The 22,617-nt window shown below is 49.0% G+C and overlaps 9 protein-coding genes across 9 annotated transcripts; 5 read left to right on the plus strand and 4 right to left on the minus strand.

The window, feature by feature from the left end:
- Positions 1-317: 317 nt before the first annotated feature.
- Positions 318-1,205, plus strand: ANOM_003939 (ribosome assembly factor MRT4; the record flags this gene model as incomplete). Its single annotated transcript, XM_015549196.1, has 3 exons — positions 318-511; positions 657-933; positions 993-1,205. The coding sequence occupies 3 exons, from the start codon at positions 318-320 to the stop codon at positions 1,203-1,205; spliced, it is 684 nt and encodes a 227-aa protein (XP_015408281.1).
- An 855-nt stretch (positions 1,206-2,060) lies between these two features.
- Positions 2,061-3,538, minus strand: ANOM_003940 (U1 small nuclear ribonucleoprotein 70 kDa; the record flags this gene model as incomplete). Its single annotated transcript, XM_015549197.1, has 4 exons — positions 2,061-2,734; positions 2,827-2,923; positions 2,997-3,124; positions 3,185-3,538. Coding segments are annotated over 4 exons (1,179 nt in total), but the record flags the coding sequence as incomplete, so codon positions are not given.
- Positions 3,539-3,739: 201 nt separating this feature from the next.
- ANOM_003941 (mitochondrial 54S ribosomal protein mL43) lies at positions 3,740-4,494 on the plus strand. The gene is made up of 3 exons (XM_015549198.1): positions 3,740-3,792; positions 3,851-3,933; positions 3,995-4,494. Exons 1-3 carry the CDS (start codon positions 3,754-3,756, stop codon positions 4,284-4,286), a joined length of 414 nt encoding a protein of 137 aa, XP_015408268.1. The 5' UTR covers positions 3,740-3,753; the 3' UTR covers positions 4,287-4,494.
- A 196-nt stretch (positions 4,495-4,690) lies between these two features.
- Positions 4,691-8,105, minus strand: ANOM_003942 (putative cell cycle control protein (Cwf8); the record flags this gene model as incomplete). The annotated part of the gene is made up of 8 exons (XM_015549199.1): positions 8,056-8,105; positions 7,949-7,993; positions 7,461-7,899; positions 6,942-7,405; positions 6,441-6,886; positions 5,817-5,990; positions 4,891-5,718; positions 4,691-4,837 (listed from the first exon to the last, which is right to left on the minus strand). The coding sequence occupies exons 1-8, from the start codon at positions 8,066-8,068 to the stop codon at positions 4,691-4,693; spliced, it is 2,556 nt and encodes an 851-aa protein (XP_015408267.1). The 5' UTR covers positions 8,069-8,105.
- A 427-nt stretch (positions 8,106-8,532) lies between these two features.
- ANOM_003943 (DUF4604 domain-containing protein) lies at positions 8,533-9,083 on the plus strand (the record flags this gene model as incomplete). The annotated part of the gene is made up of 2 exons (XM_015549200.1): positions 8,533-8,563; positions 8,620-9,083. 2 exons carry the CDS (start codon positions 8,533-8,535, stop codon positions 9,081-9,083), a joined length of 495 nt encoding a protein of 164 aa, XP_015408266.1.
- Positions 9,084-9,467: 384 nt separating this feature from the next.
- ANOM_003944 (GTPase RIA1) lies at positions 9,468-13,041 on the plus strand (the record flags this gene model as incomplete). Its single annotated transcript, XM_015549201.1, has 6 exons — positions 9,468-9,530; positions 9,611-9,631; positions 9,705-10,636; positions 10,687-12,213; positions 12,273-12,595; positions 12,662-13,041. 6 exons carry the CDS (start codon positions 9,468-9,470, stop codon positions 13,039-13,041), a joined length of 3,246 nt encoding a protein of 1,081 aa, XP_015408265.1.
- Positions 13,042-13,812: 771 nt separating this feature from the next.
- ANOM_003945 (exosome non-catalytic core subunit CSL4) lies at positions 13,813-14,556 on the minus strand (the record flags this gene model as incomplete). The annotated part of the gene is made up of 2 exons (XM_015549202.1): positions 13,813-14,194; positions 14,258-14,556. 2 exons carry the CDS (start codon positions 14,554-14,556, stop codon positions 13,813-13,815), a joined length of 681 nt encoding a protein of 226 aa, XP_015408264.1.
- Positions 14,557-16,166: 1,610 nt separating this feature from the next.
- ANOM_003946 (uncharacterized protein) lies at positions 16,167-18,949 on the plus strand (the record flags this gene model as incomplete). Its single annotated transcript, XM_015549203.1, has 12 exons — positions 16,167-16,269; positions 16,320-16,495; positions 16,558-16,716; positions 16,767-16,895; positions 16,947-17,025; positions 17,087-17,301; positions 17,367-17,494; positions 17,557-17,674; positions 17,727-17,844; positions 17,898-18,268; positions 18,321-18,531; positions 18,591-18,949. Coding segments are annotated over 12 exons (2,166 nt in total), but the record flags the coding sequence as incomplete, so codon positions are not given.
- Positions 18,950-19,679: 730 nt separating this feature from the next.
- On the minus strand, positions 19,680-20,936 carry ANOM_003947 (zinc-binding alcohol dehydrogenase family protein; the record flags this gene model as incomplete). Its single annotated transcript, XM_015549204.1, has 5 exons — positions 19,680-19,885; positions 19,945-20,504; positions 20,567-20,683; positions 20,739-20,761; positions 20,817-20,936. The coding sequence occupies 5 exons, from the start codon at positions 20,934-20,936 to the stop codon at positions 19,680-19,682; spliced, it is 1,026 nt and encodes a 341-aa protein (XP_015408262.1).
- Between the last annotated feature and the right edge of the window lie 1,681 nt (positions 20,937-22,617).

The following is a 22,617-nucleotide window of genomic DNA, read 5'->3' on the forward strand; positions in this document are numbered from 1 at the left end:
ACCCCCAGCTAGATCATCATGGACTAAGTTGAGAACATGCCAACGGTGTAACCGAGAGTGAGTGGTATGTCAGTCGGCGGAGGCATTCACAGCTTATTTCCCCATGCAGTTTAGATCTAATCGGATAAGCCCCGCATCAACAATATTCCGACTGTTATCAGTGAAGAAAAAAATAATTGATTTTCGAACTCCTCCAAGTCGACCCATTTCCGCGCTTGTATATAACCCATTTTCCCCCTCCACTGGGTCCAAGATCGCAGGACTGTCAATAAAATTTCAACCGGGTTTTCGAATTTTCCACTCACAAGTCCGCCACAATGCCTCGCTCCAAGCGTGCCCGCGTCGTCCACGAGACCAAGACCGCCAAAAAGTCCCACAAGGAACAGACCAGACGCCTGTACGCCAACATCCGTGAATGTGTCGAGAACTACAACCATCTTTTCGTCTTCGGAGTTGATAACATGCGCAATACCTACCTGAAGGATGTGCGCACTGAGTTCGCCGACAGCCGGTGAGTTTGACTTTCCCACTTTTTTTCACCTTGCGGGGGATTGTCCTCATTTTGATATTGAACCTTTTTTGCCCATGGAGACGGGGAATTGGATTAAATATCAATATATGAAGATTTCAACGATCGATAGCTAACATCCAAGCAGTCTCTTCTTCGGCAAGACCAAAGTCATGGCCGTGGCACTGGGCCACAACCCCGAATCCGAAGCAGCCACCAACCTGCACAAGCTCGTCCCTTATCTGACCGGTGCCGTCGGTCTCCTCTTCACCTCTCGCGACCCCGAGTCTGTCACCAACTACTTCGACTCCTTCCGTCCCCTGGACTTTGCCCGTGCCGGCACCGTCAGCACCCGGTCTTTCAGTATCCCCAACGGCCTTGTGTACTCGCGAGCCGGCGAGATCCCCGCCTCGGAGGACGAGCCAGTCAGCCACACGATCGAGCCCGAGTGCGCAAGCTTGGCGTTCCCACTCGTCTCGTCAAGGGCAAGGTTATGCTCGAGTTGACCGGTGGCCAGGAGGCATTCCCCGTTTGCCGGGAGGGAGAGGTTCTCGACTCGCGGCAGACGACGCTGCTCAAGATGTTCGGCGTTGCTACTTCTGAGTTCCATGTTGCGCTCAAGGCTCGCTGGGCCCGGGAAAGTGGAGAGGTGACGATTCTAGAGAAGGACCAGAGTGGTATGGAGATTGAGCAGTGAGGTGGGAAAAATTATGGGTTATAGAAAAAAAAGTCTGTCTGATTCTTTTTTTTGTCTTCTCTTCTTCGACGAAATCCCCTGGGCATTTCTTGGAGTTAGGTATTGGCGCTTGCTTTACTACTGCTTTCTTTTTTCTTTCTCTTGTTATGAGTGGTTCCCGTGTACGACGGGTTATTCATTGCTGGATGAGCGTATGATGGACATACATAAATACCAAGCTAAAATCCTACTATAAATAAACCTACGGTGACTATATATCGGGATGTTACATGAGCATAAAGTAGGACTATTCCGACCATTACCTTGATTTACACTGTACGAAGATACCTGGCATCGGTTATTTGTTGTTGCAGAAACCTTACCTGATCTTCTTACCTGACCCCCGTAACACCTCCATGAATCCACCTAAGCAGTTGACTACCTAAAGTACATACTTACCCCGTAAAGAGCAGTGCAAACCCTGGGGAAGAAATTGACAGGGTAGAAGGACATGCAAGCAAGCAGAAGAAAAATTCGATAAGGAAAACAGTAAGAAAGGGGTCGCGACCAAGCGTGCGGTTCCAGTAGACGTCGACTCTCCGGGAAGGAAACGGCCATTCCAAGGATCTAATCATGATGAGATCCCAGCGGTGTATATAGATACCTCGGTTCCGGCTTAAGATGAGGATGCATAATGTTTCGACTGTTGTAAGTAATGGTCAAGCCTGAAGGCAGGAGACCTGAATGATCGGCGTGGACCTTGCCTTACCCATTGCCAAAACAGACGATGAGAGAAACTGGAAGATCGATCAGAAATACCCACCAGCAAACCATGGTTGTCTACTAAATGGGAAAAATCCTTCGCAAGGTAGGTATTCAGTATCTTCTCTTGGCGCGAGGGTCATCGTATGCATCATCCTCATGATATCGCTTGCGTCCGTAGTCCTCCCGGCCTCCGTAACGGTCACCACCACGGTCACCACGGTCACCCCGCTCGCGCTCGCGGTCACGGTCCCGGTAACGGTAGCTGTCCCTGTCGCGGTCCCGATGACGGTCACCACCATCGCGGTCCCGGTCATCCCTTCGATCGCGCTCGGAGAAGCCATCTCTTGGCCTTATCGGTTCACGGTTGCTTCCGGTTGCGCCCCGATCACGATCACCAAACCTGCCGCCAAAACCACCGCTTCTTCCACCGCCGGGGCCAGATGGTGCGTTTGGCGGAGCTTGTCCGCCTCCGCCGAACCCATTGCGGCCTCCTTGGTATCCGACACCACCACGAGGACCCCCGAAGCGTTCGTTGCGGAAGCCCCCCCTTCCTCTACCACCACCAAAGCCACCACGGAAGCCACCGCCGTAGCCTCCAGGTCCAGAGGGAGCACCGAATGACCCGGGGCCGATAGGGCGCGAGGGCAGGGCTTTGGTGTAACCACGGCCGCCAAGACCTCCGCCGAAGCGCCGAGGCTTCCAGCCCTTGACAGTGCGACCACGTTCTACATCAACCAAGACACGTCGGTCTTTGATACGAATGCCATCCGTCTCTTTGTAGGCGGCTGGAACAATCAGAAGCATATCATGTCAGCAAAACGCTCTCAAGACGCAGATACCTGTGGCCAATAAAGGTGTTGATCATTTGCAGTAATACCTTTCATGTCCTTCTCGCGCTCGTAAACGATAAAAGCGTACCCCTTGTGCGGCTTCTTCGAACCCTTCGGGGTTACAGTGTCTTTGACGATACGGATCTGGATAGAGTCAATGACATCAGTATAAGAGAAACAAAAAGAAAAGCAATAGACAGGGTTGTAATAGGATTACCCTCTCAATAGGTCCGAATCGGCCGAACTCTCTTTCAAGATCGGACTCCTTGACATCGTAACTAAGACGGGAAACAAAAAGTGTTTTGAAGGGGTCGCCTCGAGCTTGCGGGTCGTTCGCAGGGTCGACTAGAGGGGTTAGTATCCATGCGCTCAGATGTCTCTACAGAGTTAATGGAAATAACACACATGTATGAATGCCGTCCGTCAAATGTTTCTCGATGTTTTCCTTTTTCTCCTGCTTCTGTCGCAATTTGCGCTGGATCCAACTCTCTGTAGCATTGTAGGGGTACTCCTCTTCATACTCCTTCAAGTCGGGGAGAAACTGTGCGACACCACCGAGTGTACTCTTCTTACAGTCCTCTGGTGCACGGTCAATGGGAGTAACATAGCGCAAGGGTGGACGAGGCTGAAAGAGGGCGAGGAGCGGAGGGGGGAGCTTGTCCGTCATCTTTGTACCCTCAGTCAGTTAGTAGTAAAACACAGTGTGACAAAATGAGGGTCTAATTCCCATGCGCAATGGGCACAAGCAATGATGAGCGTTGGAATTATTCTGAGACAATACCGCAGGTCTCGTTTGTCAGGTTCGCGTTGCTCCGTGACTTGGCAGCTCACTTGCAGTTCTGGAAGCCGCTAGGCGCGTTAGGCGGGATAGCCGCGGGCCAATGACAGCCATGCCCGGAGTTGCTGAAAAGTGAACTATCGCTCCGTGGACCGGTTCTCGACTTGCTGTATCAATCAAATACAGAATTGCAGAAATGCCTGTACAAGGAATTAGAGCAGTTACCACTGCCAGGGTATGCATAGATTCTCCAAAGCTGGGTCCGTGGTACCCCAATAGCTAATTGTTCGCAGAACGGCGTGGGTGCCTTTATTTTGCAATGCAAGCGTTTGGACTTTCACTACTGCGACTGGGCTGGCAGTTCCCGCGGAATGGTGTATGTACTTTCCGTACAAAGTGGTAGTTGGTTATTGATGCTAATGGTGGTCTTAAACCAGAGCTTTCTTGAAGAACACTCTTCCCTCCTTCGCCAAAGCCAACCCTCAGATTGAAATCCGCGTATCGCCACGACCACACAAGCACCCCGTAATCAAGGGCCACTATATCAACGGGCGTGAGAAGGCCGTCTGTGTTCGCAATCTTGAGCCCGAACAGATCTTTCAGAAGGCGAACCTGCTGAAGGAGGCCAGCGGCGAGAAATTGAAGCGTACCAAGAAGCCCGTCACAAGTATCAACGAGAGTGTCAGAGGCATCTGGTCCCCGTATCACGGAGACGTCAAGACTGTCTAAAGCGGTGTTTTTGGGTTTACTGCGACGGTGTTATGTTCTGGATTGCGACGCTTCCAGCTTGTCATATTCATACAATGTATTATGGGCCTATTTGTTTTATTCGGGGAAACCAATGCTTTTATGTTCGAAGAGTATGTAGCATATGTATGTATAAAATGCATTGATCTTAAAGATTTTTTCAGGTTAAGAGGACTCGCAACCTATTCAGACCATTGCGAACTAACCAAAAATGTACTCAGGGTTCCGTAGCTAGTAGTAACCAGATCTACTAGCAATCCATTCCATCCAATCAACCATCAATGCAATAAGGGTATCGAAGTAGTAAACCAGACAAAGTAACCGCCCGCCTAACACCGGAATCATGCAAACTCTGTATAAAACATGGGGAGGAGAGAATATATGTATCATAAATAGATCTGGAACATCGATTTTGGTGCACTGACAGACTTCTCACAATCCACCACTTGACACTTAGAAAACGGCTTTACAGGCAGCGATGCCTTCTTAGCGTTTGATTTGGACCTGTGGGTAGCACACTGCCCGCAATAAACCTGGATAAGGTGTCAGAGCCTGTTCGCACAAAGGGCATCATGGGGATACGAACATGTCCGCATTGTTTCACCACCCAAATCTGTTGTTGAACTTCATCACCTGTCCCGAGCTCTGCATCACAATTCGGACAACAAACGACCTCGTCTTCTTTGACGTTCCTTGTAAAACCCTCCGGCGGCGGGCTAGGTGGCTTGTACGTTGGCCGTGACACTCGATCAGGTGAAAATCCTGGGATCTGGTAATCCATTGCTAGCGGACCATCCATATCCAAGTTGATCGTTAGATCAACTGCTCCGCCCGGTCTATCTCCGATCCAAAATGTCTCCACATCATGTGGCGGGCGGCGGAGGCCTCTCGTTCTCCATCCAGGATCCCTAGAAAATAACCCTCTGCCAGGAAAGTGCTGAACCCTGGGGTCGTCTAACCGTAGGAACCGTACAAGCCCGGTGCCGAAATCAAAGCCTCTGGGCTGTGGCGGCGAAGGTCGAGGTAACTGGGGTCGAACGCTGGCGCCCACGAATTGAACTTCTGGACTGCTAGGAATGTCGAGATCAATCGTATTATCCGGTTCATCTTCTAGGTCCACAACATCTGCCATGATATCCCTTCCGAAGCGGGGTTGTCTAGGTCGCCGCGAGGTTGCCCGAGCACTCCTATCTCGCTGCTGTGGAGGCGAGTCCGGTTCATTTGTCAAATCGATCACTTCATCTGTCTGGGGGGAAGCCGAAACGACTGGCCTCCTCAAATCGAGACCGTCCCCAGCGTATCGCATGGGTGGCAACTGGTTGGGCGGAGCTCTGGAGGACGATGGCTCCCCATTTTGTGAAAAGAAACGGCGACTGGGTGAATGAGATGTTTGGGACATTTGTCGGTGATTACGCTGTAGTTTCATGATAATCGTCAGCAAGCTCCCCTCTCTCAATATTGGCACAATGGATGCCCCGCCTCTTGAAGGCAACGGAAAGATATGGGGCGAACCTTTCTCGGCCTTGCAGCCACAAACTGCACACCTGAGTCGTCGTTCATGTCAAATTGCTTGGGCTGAAGTCCAGCAGGGGTCAGAACCGAATGGCTGGAAAGTATGAAGAGGAAGGGGGTGAGAGAGGCGTGAGAGTCGAAATCGAAGGAGCGATACAGCTGGCGGAAGAGTTCCTAATCGTCCAATGTAATAAGTCCGGAACCGAGTCCTTGCGGTGGAGAGATGACATGATATGCCGCCCTCTTCAATAGTTGGCCACCGGTAGATCAGTACCCGATAAGATAAGTAAAAGGGCAAGAAGGGAGGAAATACGAAAAAAAAGAGAGTTGAACCCCCCCATGTCACCAGATCTACTCCTAAATTAGATCCCGATCACCGGCTGAAACGACCTATTATTAATGTGACGGTTTCCGCCAACATGTTCTGGTATGTGTTAATTTCAACACCGGGTAACAGCAGTACATGCAAGACAGTAATCTATTGTCTTTTATTCTTTCAGTTCTTCTCTCTCCCAACTGTGAAGTTCAGGTGAAAAACAGCATCCATAATTTCAAGAACTAAAAGTACAAACTCAATGCTTTGCTTTTCTCTGAAAGGTATCATTATTACTGGGCCCCCAATACTGTGATTCCACCGTCACGGTTCAAAGCCACAATGCTTTGAGCTGCAACTCCCCACGCCACGGCAGCTGCAGGCACAGCGCTTCGCAGCGGCTCTGACCATGACTTAGTTGACTTGGTGTACTGCTGGACGGTCAACCCGCTAGGTCCGCCAGTGAGTAGGAATTGTCCGGTGTAATCCCAGTTGATAGAATCAATCTGGCTGCCGGTTTCCAGAGCTTTGACTTCTGATGCACTGCGCAGATCCCAAATAGAAACAACTGTAGAACTCTCGGCGACTGCGGCCATGAATGTGCCGTTTTCAGAGAAGAACAAGCACTTGACAGGTCCAGACAGAGTGAAATTAGCGGCAGACGAGCCGTTCTTCACATCGAAAATCTTGATCTGCCCATCGACGCCACCGGCAGCAATAAGATGGCCATCGGGATGGAATTTCACGGAAAGAAGAGCTAAAGATGAAAATTAATATTCGTCCAGTACTGGGATTGGCGGGGTTTCACTCACATGCGTCACTGAAGATCTGCGTAATCACGGAGTTGGTCGTCAAGTCGTAAAGCACATAGCTCTTGTCTGCGCCAACGGAAGCGACAATGTCGCCAGTAGGGTGCAGGGCGAGCGCCGTGGCTGCACCGGCATGAGAGCTGAATTCAGCAACTTCATTGCCGTTCTCGAAAACCTTCACTGAGCCGGTAGACGAAGCAACGACGGCCTTATCACCTGCCCAGACAGCGTCGGTAACTGGGCCATTTGCTTGCAAGCTTTGTACGACTTGCTTCTGAGACAGCGAGTAAACACCAACAGCGCCGTCGGCGCCCCCAACAAGGGCAAGCTCCCCGGAAGCGTTGACAGACAGTGCCTTGCCACCGGGGTAGAGGGGCTCGGTGTTTTGAGCGGGCTTGTATGTGGAGATAGCATCGCTGGTTGCCCAGTCTTCCGGTATAGCGCGCTTACGGCGAGTCTTAGAGAGCCTATTTGCAATTAGTTACGGGGTCAGGATTCACAAACCACACTATTTGTACATACGCTGCTTGTGTACTCTCGACACGTGACAAAACCGCCTCAGGCAGTCCAGTTGAATCAACCTGCATAGCTTCACCGCCAGCAGCGCGTGTAGCGCCGACGGTCACCTTAGAGAGCGCATCACGGGCTTCATCCCGCTCTTTGGTCAAGCGCGCGATCACGCGGACCGCCGCATCGTTCTGGTAGAGAGCCGTACTCAGCTCCTGGCGCGTTTGCGCCAATGTCTGTCGCAGTGTGTATGTCTCCAGGGCAAGGGCGTCCCATTCCTCTTGGAACACGTTGAGTAGAGAAGGAATCGAGGTGAGTGTAGGGGGACGGGGTCGAACAACGTGCTGGGACTTGACCTCGATAAGGTCGTCGGTAGAGAGCTCCTCTCCGTTCACGGGATCTTTCCCATTTTCGGCGATGTATGCCTCGATGAGGCGCTTCTCAAAGACGCTACCTGAAGGACGTTAGATACGGTGCGGGTGCTGTTCGAGGTTGCAACATACCGCTCTTGGGCGAGACGACGGGCACTTGTGGTGCCTCTCCCGAGACTGTCATCAATTACCGTCAGTTTTCCATAGAAATGTAAAAATATATGATACTTGCTACTCACTTGCACACAGCATGGTATTTCTGGAAGATGGATGGATGTGAGGAGGGAGAGAGATGTTGCTCTTCACCACGACAGCTGCGGCTCCTTTGGACTTTTCGACGCTCCGCCTATCTTTTGGGTTTAGCCGCAGATCTCTTGGCGGCAAGCAACCATGCGCAAACGATCAAGTCCAAGTCCACCCTATTCCTCTTAATGCGTTATATTCATTTCTCCTATACACTTATTTATTCTTCCAGCTTTGCGACAGTGCCTGCTTAAGACGGCGATCGCAGCTACTAGAACAACCTATCATTGACGGAACTTGTCTGTCCCGTCCAAGCTTTCCTCTTCCATATTCCAGCGATAGCCGGAGGATATAAGAATTGAGGCACTACTCTGATTCTTTGCTTGAATATTATATGTCGCGGTAGCGATATATCCCTTGTTATTTTATCTGGCGGAGTCTAAACTAACAATTTGCTGTGGGGCTATTCAAACATGTCCTTCAAATCAAAGAATCTTGCATATGGTATGTTGGCTCCGTATCACCATTACACAGAGCCTGGACTGATACTCCAAAAATAGAGGCGAAAGAACCGGCATTCTTACAGCGACTTCGAAACCAATATGGAGACACCTCCGGTCGCCTTGAGCGCCCAATTGCTCGACCCCGAAAACTAAAAGATGCCGATGACGATGACGAACCTACCTATGTTGATGAAGAGAGCAACGAAGTGATATCAAAAGAGGAGTATGAAGCGCTCGTTCGCGAGAGTAATAAGGAAGGCGAGGACACGGGGAAAGGAGAACCAGACCCGGAACAAACCACATCCCAAGATAATGAACAGGATAAGGCAAGTACCACGCAAGAAGCGCCCATATCGAAACAGAATATGGCAGAGATAGGAGGGCCGAAGAAGCGAAAGCAGGCCAAGGTTATTGGCGAAGAAGAGCCTGCAGCAGAGAAAGAAGAAACACAGCCGAAAGACACTGGATCTCGGAAACCCAAGCAAAAGAAGAAAATCAAGCTCTCGTTTGACGAGGAATGATTAATACCCAGTCATAGTGTCTCGATTTGACTCATATTATGCGGCAAGGCCCTCTTTTAGTTCGGGCGCCAGTAGAATAGTCGTCATATTCCATAACAACCTGAAAATAATTAATAATCAATGAAAAATACTTTAGATGCACGCTTCCAGACACGGTTCTCTAATTATAGCCTCATAATAACCATAGGCGCAATATTTTGCGGTAATTCTCTGGTTGTTGAAAAGCTTTGGCTTTTCCGCCAATATTTTTTTTCCATTTTTGTCATAGAATTCAAATCTTCCGCAGTACGCGGGACACCAACTCGGACGTATTCTAACCACTTGGAGACCTTTGATCTGGTTTTTCGGATTCAGGTTGGTCACTGACACCAGCCTATTTCCAAAATGCCCGTCGTAAATGTCGAGGATCTGGTCCGTCTTCAACGGAAACCCGATGACATACGGAATGTACGTAGCCCCTCCATCATCCCACTTTGATGTCACGAGTTCCTTCATATCGGGATACCCATAGCTAACCACCATTGCAGATATGTATCTTAGCTCACGTTGTAAGTAGCTACGGCTGCTCAGCCCGACGAAAAGTTATTTGATATTAATTCTAGAAAACTTGCGTTGTTATAGGATCATGGCAAAACATCTCTAACCGATAGCCTTATCGCCACTAATGGCATCATCTCACCAAAGCTGGCGGGCAAGATCCGCTATCTGGATTCTCGTCCAGATGAACAGCTTCGAGGTATTACCATGGAGTCGTCGGCGATCTCTTTGTTCTTTTCGATGATGCGTCGTCCTGCTCCCGACGCTGCTCCGGTAGCCAAAGAGTACTTGATCAACCTTATCGACTCCCCGGGACATATCGACTTCAGCAGCGAGGTCTCAACAGCTTCTCGTCTGTGTGATGGGGCCATTGTCCTAGTCGATGCTGTAGAGGGTGTGTGCAGTCAGACAGTCACTGTACTGCGCCAGAGCTGGGTCGAGCAGTTGAAACCAATTCTGGTTATAAATAAGATCGACAGACTGGTTACTGAATTAAAGATGAGCCCCAGCGAGGCTTACTCGCATATGAGCAAGCTGTTGGAGCAGGTCAATGCAGTCATCGGTAGCTTCTACCAAGGTGAGCGAATGGAGGAAGATCTCCAGTGGCGAGAGCGCATGGAAGAACGCGCCAATGCGGCGGCCGAGAAAGATCGCACCAAGAAGCAAACGCACGATGATGAATCCACCAGTGCAGATGCTGCTGAATATGTAGAGCGAGATGATGAGGACCTTTACTTTGCCCCTGAGAAGAACAATGTCATCTTTTGCAGTGCTGTGGACGGGTGGGCCTTCACCATCCGCCAATTCGCCGCTATTTACGAAAAGAAGCTCGGGATCAAGCGTGCAATTCTTGAGAAAGTCCTTTGGGGAGACTACTACTTGGACCCCAAGACAAAGCGAGTTCTGGGCCAAAAACATCTTAAAGGACGAGCTTTGAAGCCGATGTTCGTTCAATTGGTTTTAGACAGTATCTGGGCTGCATACGAAGCTACCACGGGTGGAGGTAAAGGAAAAGGGTATGATGTACTGCACACTTGGGTATGTTTTGTTGACTGACAATTGACAGTGACCCTGCTCTATTGGAGAAAATTACAAAATCTCTGAATATCAACATCCCGGCATATATTCTACGATCTCGGGATCCGAGGAATATAATGACAACACTATTCTCTATGTGGCTCCCTCTTTCAACTGCAGTGCTCGTGTCTGTTATTGAATATCTTCCTAGTCCCCGAGCTGCCCAAGAAGCCCGGTTACCGGCCTTGATTGAAGAGTCACCTGGCTCAGACTTTGTGGATAAAAAAGTGAAAGATGCAATGATCAATTTCAAGACGGGGTCGGATGAACCTGTGGTAGCATATGTCAGCAAGATGGTTGCCATTCCGGAAAGTGAACTGTCGTCAAGCAAAAAACGTTCCGGTGCGACCATGTCGGCGGATGAGGCCCGAGAGATTGCTCGGAAAAAGAGAGAGGAAATAGCCAAAATGCAAGCGGAGGCCAACGGTGAACAGCAGGACGACGGCTATGCGCGAATCACTTCTGCCTTTGAAAATGTTACCATAGACGACAATAACCAAGCGCCGGAAGAGGACGAAAAGGAAGACCCAGAGCACCTGATAGGTTTTGCACGACTATATTCAGGAACCCTTTCAGTGGGTGATTCTGTCTACGTCCTCGCCCCGAAGTTCTCACCGGAAAACCCGAACGCGTCTCCCGTGCCACAGAAGGTGACTGTCACAGACCTGTATCTTCTTATGGGACGAAGTCTCGAGCCGCTCAAGTCTGTCCCCGCCGGTGTTATCTTTGGCATCGGAGGCCTTGCAGGCTATGTGTTGAAGACCGGAACTTTGTGCTCACAGCTCGAGGGAAGCATTAACCTGGCGGGTGTTTCCCTCAATACTCCACCTATCGTACGAGTCGCTCTTGAGCCAGCCAACCCTGCCGATCTGGGCAAGATGGTCACCGGTCTGCGACTCCTGGAACAAAGCGACCCATGCGCGCAGTACGATGTGCTCCCCAACGGTGAGCATGTCATCCTGACAGCCGGCGAACTGCATCTCGAGCGTTGCTTAAAGGACCTTCGCGAACGTTTTGCCAAATGTGACATCCAGACAGGCGAAACCATCGTACCATACCGCGAAACCATCGTCAGTGCACCGGAAATGGCTGCACCGAAGAACCCAGATTTGGGACGGGGAGGTGTTCTGGCAGTTTCAGCATCGAAGCAGTTGTCTATCCGGCTACGCGTTGTGCCTCTGCCTGAAGCCGTGACTGACTACTTTACTAAACATGTCGGAACTATCAAACGACTACAATCTCAGCGGCACACAACAGCAGAGGACAAGGCAGCCAACGGAACCCCAGAGGGGACACAGCAGGTAGAGACGGGTGATGCAACAGATGAAGCCCGCGAAGGAAGTATACTCTCTCTCAAGGACTTCAGGGACGAACTGAACAAGATCTTCGACGAAGAAGTAAAAGAAGACAAGGAACTGTGGAAGGACGTCGTGGATAGAATCACTGCCTTCGGCCCAAGACGAGTGGGACCGAACATCCTCGTCGATGCCACCGCAGTCAACACGTGCGAGAAATTGTACGTCCAATCCAGAAACCCTGCAACATTCACGCATGACATGGACTAACAAGAAACAGTTTGCTGGAAGACCCCAAACAACAGCCCACGGTCAACACAGAAACCAGCAGCCGCGAAGCCCTGATCGTGCGTGACTTCTGTGACAAGATCACATATGCCTTCCAACTGGCAACCGGCCAGGGTCCTCTCTGTCAAGAGCCCATGCAAGGAACGGCCGTCTTCTTAGAGGAGATAGCTGTTAATGCCAGCGAGGAAGAACTTGATCTCGGTCGCCTGACGGGCGAGGCAATCAGACTGGTCCGTGAGAGCATTTCTCAGGGATTCCTCGACTGGAGTCCTCGAATCATGCTCGCCATGTACAGTTGTGAAATTCAAGCATCGAGTACGTGCCCTCTTTACCAACCCTACCCCATCCAAGTTACACGGAATATATACTGACTCAAAACAGCTGAAGTCCTCGGCCGTGTTTACGGTGTAATCACCCGTCGTCGCGGTCGCATCCTCTCCGAGACCATGAAGGAAGGAACACCGTTCTTCACAATCCTGGCCCTGCTCCCCGTTGCCGAATCTTTCGGATTCGCTGAGGAGATTCGTAAGCGTACCTCCGGTGCAGCGCAGCCACAACTTATTTTCGCGGGATTCGAGGCCCTCGACGAAGACCCCTTCTGGGTTCCGGCTACCGAGGAAGAATTGGAGGATCTGGGTGAGTTAGCCGACAGGGAGAACGTGGCGAAGCGGTATATGGATGCAGTGAGGACTCGAAAGGGACTGGTGGTCCAGGGAAGGAAATTGATTGATGCGGAGAAGCAGAAGACGCTGAAGAAGTAAAAGCGGTTTCGTTGTTTATACCTGTGTGGATTTACGGTACGATAGATGAAGCAATTGGATATTGCACTTGGTATACATGTACATACAGTACGAAGAAAAAGTTATTTGAATCGTTAGAGCAGTTCTATTATCGAATCGAGTGTAACTACGTGTTCTTGAAATCATTGTACCCTTGATTACAGCAGCTCCAATTCCCAAAATAAGAGAAGGGAGAATCATAGCGAGGGTTGCGAGGATGAGTATTTCCCCACCCGAGATACCGTTTATCTTCCTCCGGTGACAAACGCAGTTCAGCATTGAAAAGGCCAGAACCATGGGTACTAGAGGTGTACACAAACAGCGCTTTGAGCGCCTAATTTCTCAGGACTGTCTAAAAGGTCAGAGTTATTATATTCTCTTTAATTGGCTTGTTCGTAACTCGTCACACATCGTTGAATGTGAAGCGCGAAGCACTGGTTCAGTACTTCTGATATATACAGCAATAGTATGCAAGGTGATGGAGCATGAGCTCCGTGAAAAAGTCCAGAGCATCTCAACTCTAGTTGTATAGTCTGTCCAAGACAGTTTCGAGCAGGGCGCGGCAAAGTTCTTCTGGAAGAGAGAGGGACCAACGGATCTCTCCAGCCCTCTGTTCCGGCACGCGACTCTCCGAAGTACCAAGAAAGGGACACGACATACGAGTCTTTCTCAGCCTCGTGATGATAATGAAGTGTGGGGGCAAGAAGCATCAGTAAATCAACCGACGAATGCCCTCAGCTGGTATCAAGTCGATCAAAACGGTCTTGCCACCTTCCTCAACTCCGCCTGACCAGTGACCGAATCTCTCATTTCCTTCCAGCTAACGGGGAACATCATATTGCCGGCTTCGCTACGAGCCATAACAACGCCCAGGTCGTTGCGTGCAGTCGTCAAATAGTAGAAACTCTGGTCACCGAGGGAGATAACAGTTCCACGCACAATATCACCAACGCGGAACATCTCGTCCATCACGACGCGGTCCTTCTCAACAGCACGCACATCTTCCTTCCGGATAAGAGCCTGGAAGCGGAGCTCGTCGGAACTACTATGGTTCTCGGGATTGGCGGCGGACGAGAGAATCGCTTCGATGTTGTCGTTATCGGATGTCGTCTGTGAGGGATTGACACCCTGGGTGCTGCCCGATTCATCCAATACAACGAGAATAGATACAGTAGCCTGACGTTTCTGGACTGGTCACGCGCGCAAGCACACTGAGTCGACTGCGGGGAGGGTGTTATATTTCTGTTTGGGTTTGGCGCCAGCTGCTGTGGGTACGGGTTTGGGGGCATTGCCTGTTCCAGGAGCCTTGATGGAACGAGAGACGCTTAGAGTAGCCTTGGCTTTGGAGCCTGGTTGCGCCGGTTCAACGACGACTGGGCCGGCGATGGAGGCGTAGACATTGGACTGTTGTACGTGGGTGCCTGGACCGGCTGTGTAGGAGGTCACTGGGCCCAGACGTTGGCCTGGAATGGCCAGGGCTGGAAGTGTGCTTGCCATTTCAGGACAATGGCACGAAGAAAAGAAGAAATGAATGTATAATGAGTGAAAACTGGAGCTTCTTTCTGTTGAGGGACGCAAGAGAAAACTTGTCGGCGGTGGAGAAAAGCTTTCCCGGTGGGTCCTCTGCTAGCTTCCTTTACCGCCTACCCACTACGGAGTGATTTATATGCAGCCCATAGATAGTTCTTTGGTAGTATTCAAGTAGAGCAATAGAATCTTGGAATTATATACAGATATGGATTGGTTTTGACTCTAAAGAGGTCTTCAAGGATTTTCTGACCTTCTGGTGTACATGGACTGTACGCACAGCTATCTACATGCCATGAACTCAGGCATATAGCTATTATCTATGTAAGGTATTTCTATTTATTCTCAAGTTTTCATTCATAGCAGCTTGTATACATGGACAAATCCGGATACGATAAACGAATTGGCTTCTAATAAATAGGCCGGAGGCTGGTCTCCTCCAGGTATAACTCCTATTCAATTATCTAAGTTATATCAGCGCATTGGATCCTTCGAAAATGCCTCGAGCGATACTACACAAGTTCAACCGTCAGATAATGATTCAGCTTCCAGACTACCGTATTTAGCGCCTTAAAGGCAGCTAAGATGATTAATGCCCAACTCAAGTCAAAAGGCTGATCGAAAGAGTAAACATAAACATGGCCATGGCCTTTCCAGCTATAATATAACTCCCTAGTCAGGTGAGGCTTCAGAAGATCATTTTCTAGGCTTCAAACCTCAATAGAAGGTAGCTTTTGATTATGTGGGTTCCCATTACTTACTTTTCTTGTGGTATCCAGAAGCCTGATATCTTGCAATAGTAAAAGCTCAGGTCAAGTGAGTAGTACTGTCCAAGGTTCTTGTCAGTCGCACACAATTTCGTTCTATGCACAGTAACTGTTCGTGCTAACCCTAAGTGGGGACTACTGCAGCAATTCAGCTCAGGCCTCGTATATGCTGACCGCCAAAAAGCATCAGCTCGATGGGATTTGGTGCGTGATAGACAAGCTGGAGCGTATATCCCCAAATACGATATAACTATCAACCTGAGGTTATAATCGTCCCCGCAAGTTGGGCTCATACGCATAAACCCGGCAACAACTACATAGAGCAGGTCCGAACCGCATGGATCATGGATCCATGATCTTCAGTCCATGCATACATAGTAACCAATCAAATTTAAGGGGGCATATCATCCTACCAATCAAGATTGGGACCATGTGCAAGGGGAACTGATACTCAAACAGAAACCTTCTTACTTCCTACTGCCTACCTGTCATTCCCCACGGCTAATGTCTGATATCCGAAAGTTGCTTGGGCCACGTCAATCTCTCCTCCCCCTCCCCCCCTCTTTCCTATGACCTTAACACTGAGAGATTAGATTTATGTACGGAGAAAGAGGGGGATAAGAGGTTGAAACTACGTAATGAGAAAGAGCGGTCAGAGGTAGACATTCGGTTGGATACCAACTTCCACAGGCTCCCATTGCCATCTTACACCCGTATATAAATATGGGGGACTCACCCAGCGCTGAAGTACTTGGGCCTTTCTAGACATATCTAATCGTTTCCTTGCCATTTTTCAAGTGACTACTGCCCAACATGAGCGCATCTGCTGGCCGAAGCAAGATCCGAAAAGGGAATACAAAGCCCGAGGATCTTGACCTGAGCAAGCTGAAAAAGTCCCTTGAGGATGCTGAAGAAGGTAATCCTCGCTTCTATATTTCTATCCTATACGTGCTAACAATGATATAGCAAATGAAAATGACCCCCAAGCCATATTCGATATCTACGTCTATGATGACAGCTCCGGCAAAGCTAAAATGGATAAATTCGTCACTCTGGGAAGTTTCAAAAATGTCCAGGGCACGAAATTGTCAGATATTCGTGCGATGCTGAATAACGAGAATGGGTTGAGTGCCAGGCTGTATGTGATTACTAGTCCCTTCCCGAGGTTTAGAAGTAACATATATACTAAAAAGCTTGCACACAGGGATCCCCCTTCTGCAACAAAGTTGGGGCTGTTGCGAATGAGGACTTGCCTTTCACTGAGTATATCAAGTCGCTCGATAGGGGTGGAACGAAGAGCGAGGAGAAGAAGGAGGAGAAGAAGAAGAAGGAGACTGACAAGCAGGGATATTCTACTCAAATTGTGAGTACTGTTGTTCTCCCCCATGTGGATGTCACTGATGACTATGATAGCCCGGCGCAGATGAACCAGTGGAAGAATCACAGACATATGCTGTCTATTTCAAATCTCGCGCTTTGACTTCGGAGATGAACGATGTGACCAAACAGTTTCTGAAAGAGAAGCTAGAGCTTGAGTTGCGAGTATGCATGATGTCTTGTTTAGGATTTGTACTATCAACTAATTTTTAGCAGAAAGCAGAAATCAGTAAGGCCGACAAACCAGACATCCTGACCAGCTCGTACGATCACAAAAGCTTTATGGCTGGAGCGGGTAAAGGAGCAGTTGTGTAATTATCCCCTGCAAAGAATATAGCCTTGGACTACACTAACAGAAACTTTTGCAAGTCATCCCACCGACATGACCCAAGGACAATGGAATACCGTCTTGGAAACCAATTCCCTTCTGCATGCAAGTTACGTTAGGCTGTTGCGTAAGGGCACCGTTTGCAAAGTCGAACGAGCCATGTATCCAGCGTTCCAGTTGAGACCCCGTCTGTTCCTTGACTTCAATGCTTCAAAGGACGATAAAGACATCGTTATTCCAGCTGTATGTATTTCCTTTTCGGCAGGTAAGCTCAGTGGGAACAGACAGAACTAATGGATTTTGAACAGAGGCATTTGTTCATCCCTCGTTATCGAGTTGAAGATGACTCTTATGTCGAGGTGTCTGAGAATAAATCCTCTGTAGCATCGGCCATTGCCTCTAGTTCTTTGTCTGAGACTGCTGCTGAAGTTGCTGTGTAAGTTAGAATTGATACTAATGATGACTATGCGCAGAGATACGTATAGCTAACCAAACTAGTGGTGGAGGGGCCTTCGGTTACAGCGCCGGGGCAAAGGGTGGCTTCAAGGCAGAAGAGAAGGGATCTGAAAGTAAGGCTACTAGTGAAGAAACAAGACATATGACCATCACGTACAATGTGAGTCCCTCATTTTTAAGATTTCTATCATTTGGTTGACTCTAAGGATTAGTTCCCTCGTGTTGTCCTTCAACTTGATGAAGAAAGCCTGGAACTCACCGAAGAATGCGCGAATGCTCTCCCCCATGTTACAGACATGGCATCTCTCACGGCTTTCAAAGCCAGATACGGTATATATTATATATCTTATCACTGAATGTTATCTCTAATGAAAGCTGTCTAGGAACCTTCTTCGCCACCCGCGTTGAACTGGGTGGTCGACTACACGCAACGGAAGACTCAGCCGCCCTGGGAAATGCCAGCGTATCTGAGAAATCTAAAGCAATGAAGGCTGCTGCCAGCTTGAGCTTTTCCTCGTCATGGGCCCAAGGCTCGGCTAGTACTAGCTCTGCTTCGTCGGCTGCAAAGAAGACCGAGGATAGAGATAGTTCGTTGAACGTGAGCATGACGTGGGAGGCTAAGGGTGGCGATACCTTGCTTTGCAATAAGTATATTGTCTCCTCCATTGAAGAAGTGGGCGAAGCTGATGATTATGAAAGTCCCCCAGCTTGGTGTTCCACTGTGGCTTCCTTTTATAACTGGCGAGTGGTCAAGGTTAGTACATCATAGGTATACTCCTGCCACCCTGAAGAACGCCTCCTGACAGCAAAACAAACAGCAAGAAAACCTCCTGTCAATCGAGGATATTATAACTAAAATTCCTGGACACGAAGATGTCAAAAGCAAGTTCTCGAGAATTATAGAAGGCGAAAAAGCAAAACAGCGGGTTGTAAGTAAAGGTACTATCCAAGTCCGTTTCCGGGAGATGGAGACCGGCCATTACCTTGCCCTTGAGTCACAGCCCAGCATGGCAATATGTAAGACTCATCAATGCTCAACGGATACAACGATATTGCATTATGCTAACATTTAGTAGCTGAACTAATAGCCAATTTCGTCCCTTTCATGGGATGCTCCACTGCTGCGATAAACTGGGCGAGGGAGAATCAGAAACAATGGCGTCGAGTTATTCTGCAACCGGAGCCAAATGTTTTCAATCTGCACGGTATGGTCGCCACCACCAATAGCAAAGGACGTGTTCTTGCTGGCGGTGCATATACACTTTGTAACATGGAAAACACCTTTTTAGAAGGTACACCGTTTGGTCCATCATACCAAATCTCCCACATGCACGAGGGAGCCAAAGAAACGGCGTGGGTTTTCACTATAAAACCGCAGGACTCGTTGCAGGAGGCACAATCTGATTTAGAGCCGGGGGCTAAAGTTGAGTTCAGAGTAAGTGATGATAAGGGACAAGACCTGGGATTCATGAATTATTTCTCTTTTAATACCGAACAAATCCCCTGGTGCTATTCGGGGACATCGATGAGCCGAGGACTGAGGTTCAAGATAGAGTATGTTGCTTAATATGCTAAATGATACCATGTCGTATGGCGCTCAAGTGAAATATGACGGCCGTGAGGAATTACTGAAATATACTATATCGAGCTCAATCTGATTGTTCACGCTTTTGGTGGCCTTGCGGTCATATTTTGACAACTACTCAGACCATTGAAGGACCTTTATGGGTAATGCTTTATATTGCATATTGTTGATATTTCTCGTAGAAGAGCCATCCTTAATGTAGTCCGTAAACATCTGGCAGAAGATAGCGGTTGCATGGAGATCACTCCAGCCAGTACCAAAACCAAGATACGACTGCCCCCAAATTTCTAGGTCCGGAAGGTAGATACTACTGAGGACCTACTGGGCAATAAGTAGAAGCTTAGGGTAGTATGACAATTTACTCCATAGCAGGTAATCAGAGCAAGGTTTTACTGCGTTTACGTTATATCTTGTATTTGCGTTATACTTGGAGAGTACATATCGACTGAAACTATGTCTGATTATTAATGGGAAAAGAATATAAAAGACTTGATGAACGAAATAATTTATCTATTTACTCAAAGAAGGCCGAATAGTAAACTAGTATCATTCACATCAAACAAATCTAAGCGCTAGTCGCTTAAAGCGTAACAACAATCTTCTTCGCAGAAACGCCAGCTTTGTGCACCTTCATCCCATGCTCGAGTGCACTCAACCCATGACCTACAACCACCGGGTCAGGCTTCGCCTGCAACTGTCCGCTGGCCAATGCCTCGGGCACAAACTTCCCCCAGATAGCTTCGCCAAACGCTTCATTCGGGGCCGTGGCGATTTCAAAACAGAAGACTGAAAAGGTCAGCCATCTCTACAAGCATGCGATAATACGTAATATGGGCATGACATACCAAAGAGGGGGTCAAACCCCTCTGAGGGCTTCTCACGAGCCAGCGCAGCGGCAACTTTGACCTGGCGGCCTAGACGCTTCAGAATCTCCGTGATCGGCTCGAAACTGGGCTCTTCGGCAATGGCATCGTAGACGCCAGCAAGGTCGCTGTCTTGCAGCTCCTTGACAATGTCCTCGACTACAGACGGGGATCTGTAATCGAACACGGCACTGGCGCCCAGGGCTTTGACAAACTCATGATTAGCCGGAGAAGCTGTGGTGACTACTTTCAGACCGGATGCAACGGCGAGTTGGATAGTGACTGCGCCGACGGAGGAGGCCCCTCCCCAGACGAGGAGCGTCTTTCCGGTGGGCTTAGGGTTTGGCGAGGGGAGGTACGGAAGACCGAGATATTTCGGAATGTAGAGACCGGAGGCCGCTGTCGAGATGGCCACGGGTAGCACGACGGCTTGCTCGAAGCTCATGGAATCCGGAATCACGGAGGTGAACACTTCATCGGCGACTGGATAGAGCTGGAATGCACCCTTGGCAGGGACTTGGTCTCTTAATGTTTGGGAGTGTCTATCCAGGTGTATCAGCCATCGTGAGCGCCGTAGAAAGGTATAAGGGATGAGATAGCTTACGAGATGACGCGCTGACCCTTCTTGAAACGGGTTACCTCTTCCCCCACTTCTTCAACTGTTCCTGCAATGTCTAGACCGAGCACCATCGGCCAATTCTTAATGAATGGTGCCGCGATTCTGACATGTTAGCATGCGTGCTGGTTACAGTCTTGAGTGTTTGTCGGTGGCTTACTGGATCTTCCAGTCTGCTGGGTTCTGGGTTGAGCTGTTAGTCTATTTGTGGATATTCAACGAGATGTCATGGACTTACAATCGCCACAGCTTGGTTCTTGATGACCAGTTGCCTCGGGCCGGGTTTTGGCATCGGCGCAGGGCCAAGCCGAAGAGGTTGACCTTCGGCGTCGAGCCAGGCAGCTTGGTTCAGAGACATAATGGATGTGATAGTAAACGAAGTAATTCGCGATGTTCGTTATTCGTAGAGAGATTGACTTCCTCCCAGGTCCTACAAAGCTCTTTTATAGAGTCGAAGTTCCATTCTTACTAACTTCTAGATGGGTCTATAGGTAGTTAAATGCCAAGACTAATAATAAGATCGGTACTTTTGGCCCCCATGAACTTAATTAAATCGCGCAGTCATTCCCTAGTTAGGATATCAATCGATGCCAGAGGAAATTCACCTGGAAGTTATGTATGGATGGTTCGTTTTCAACAGCCGGCTTTAATGCGTAAGTCCGGTAGTACTCCCCATGTGACCAAATGTCGGGCACCCACTTTAGGGGTCAGGTGTACCAAGCCTTTTGACCCAAAGACCAATATTACCTGCGAGACACGGTCCACGGAAGCCGTGGTCGGATCCCGGCGGTGGTGGCTGGCAGGGGTTCAATGGTCTAGCCCACGGCTACCCGCCTTTACGGGTACGCTAGGGAATAGGGATCGGGGGCCTAATACTAAGATGTTAGGGTTGCCGAGAATAGCCTATCGCGGAAGCTTAGGTACTAAAAGGCTCAGTAGGCTTCAGCCTGGGACCCTTGTATATATATGGCTACGTAAGAACAAAGTCAAGAGAGCCCCAAGGGTTCCAGCCAGTAACCTATAAATACCTGGCTACCCAGACTATGACGAGCTAGTAGTGTCGCTCTCAAATTCGTGACTGAGTTGTATATCGTAGGCCTTTTTGTCCGCAAGTCTCTGTGTCAAGATGGGCACGATATCCTGCGCCCAGTACCATAGCATAATTTCATGAAAGGCATCTTGATCGGGACATTTGTCAATAAATCTGGGTTGAAGTTCCTTGTCAAAGATTGCAAAGAGTCCTGTGGGGCTTGACAGAGCTAGGCTATACTAGAAAGCTCCCTTGTCCCAGGCTGCGCTTATTATGCGTGATAGCTGTAGCGAGACTGAAGAACGATCCTTGCAAATATAATCACGGGAGCCCTCTTCCTTACTAAGAGCGCTCATGAATTCCAGTCGACTATTGTTGTATTCAGAAGATACAATCCGATCTATAGCCATGCTGGTAAGCCAGTGGGGAGGTTGGATCATCTCAACGGGCAGAGAGCATGCCCATTCAAGGTCAACAAGTGACATTATGTTCCAGTTCTCATCGACGAAAATATTGCTTGGATGTAAATCCGTCAACGAGAAAATAAAAGGCCCGCGACGAAAGTTTCGACTGAAAAATGATGGAATAGTCTGCAAGGTCATTTATGGCGTTTGGCTGATGACGAAGCCGGCTGTCATGAAGAGACAATATATCTACTACACAGGAGTCGACTGTGGAATACGTATAATCTTGTGGTATATCCGTTGGGATGCGTTCATTTTCGAGGTCTTAGATCCCAAGAGACAGTGGTCGGTTTTCAAGACATATGAATCCATCGTTGTCGATGATAAAAGACTCAATCCTAGGGAGTGGTATCCTCGACAAACTCAGGTATATTCTGCTGAGGTCCTGGAATAGGTTGGTCCGTAACTTCACGTCCTCGCGGTTCAAGCTCCAGGTGGATGACAACATCTTGCCCTTCGTTTCCTCGATATATTCAATTAGGAGGTAACCAATGTTGGGACTCCGTTGGGTAATTCAGTTTTGCACTGATGACGGATATATCTCG

Source organism: Aspergillus nomiae, assembly GCF_001204775.2.
Source record: "Aspergillus nomiae NRRL 13137 chromosome Unknown contig00084, whole genome shotgun sequence".
NCBI classification, from domain to species: domain Eukaryota; kingdom Fungi; phylum Ascomycota; class Eurotiomycetes; order Eurotiales; family Aspergillaceae; genus Aspergillus; species Aspergillus nomiae.

Bases quoted from the DNA above. Each gene is read 5' to 3' on its own strand.
- ANOM_003941 (XM_015549198.1), top strand. From the start codon at position 3,754: ATGCCTGTACAAGGAATTAGAGCAGTTACCACTGCCAGG. The intron at 3,793-3,850 runs GTATGCATAGAT...AATTGTTCGCAG, and splicing joins GAGCAGTTACCACTGCCAGG to AACGGCGTGGGTGCCTTTAT. The intron at 3,934-3,994 runs GTATGTACTTTC...GTCTTAAACCAG, and splicing joins GGCAGTTCCCGCGGAATGGT to AGCTTTCTTGAAGAACACTC.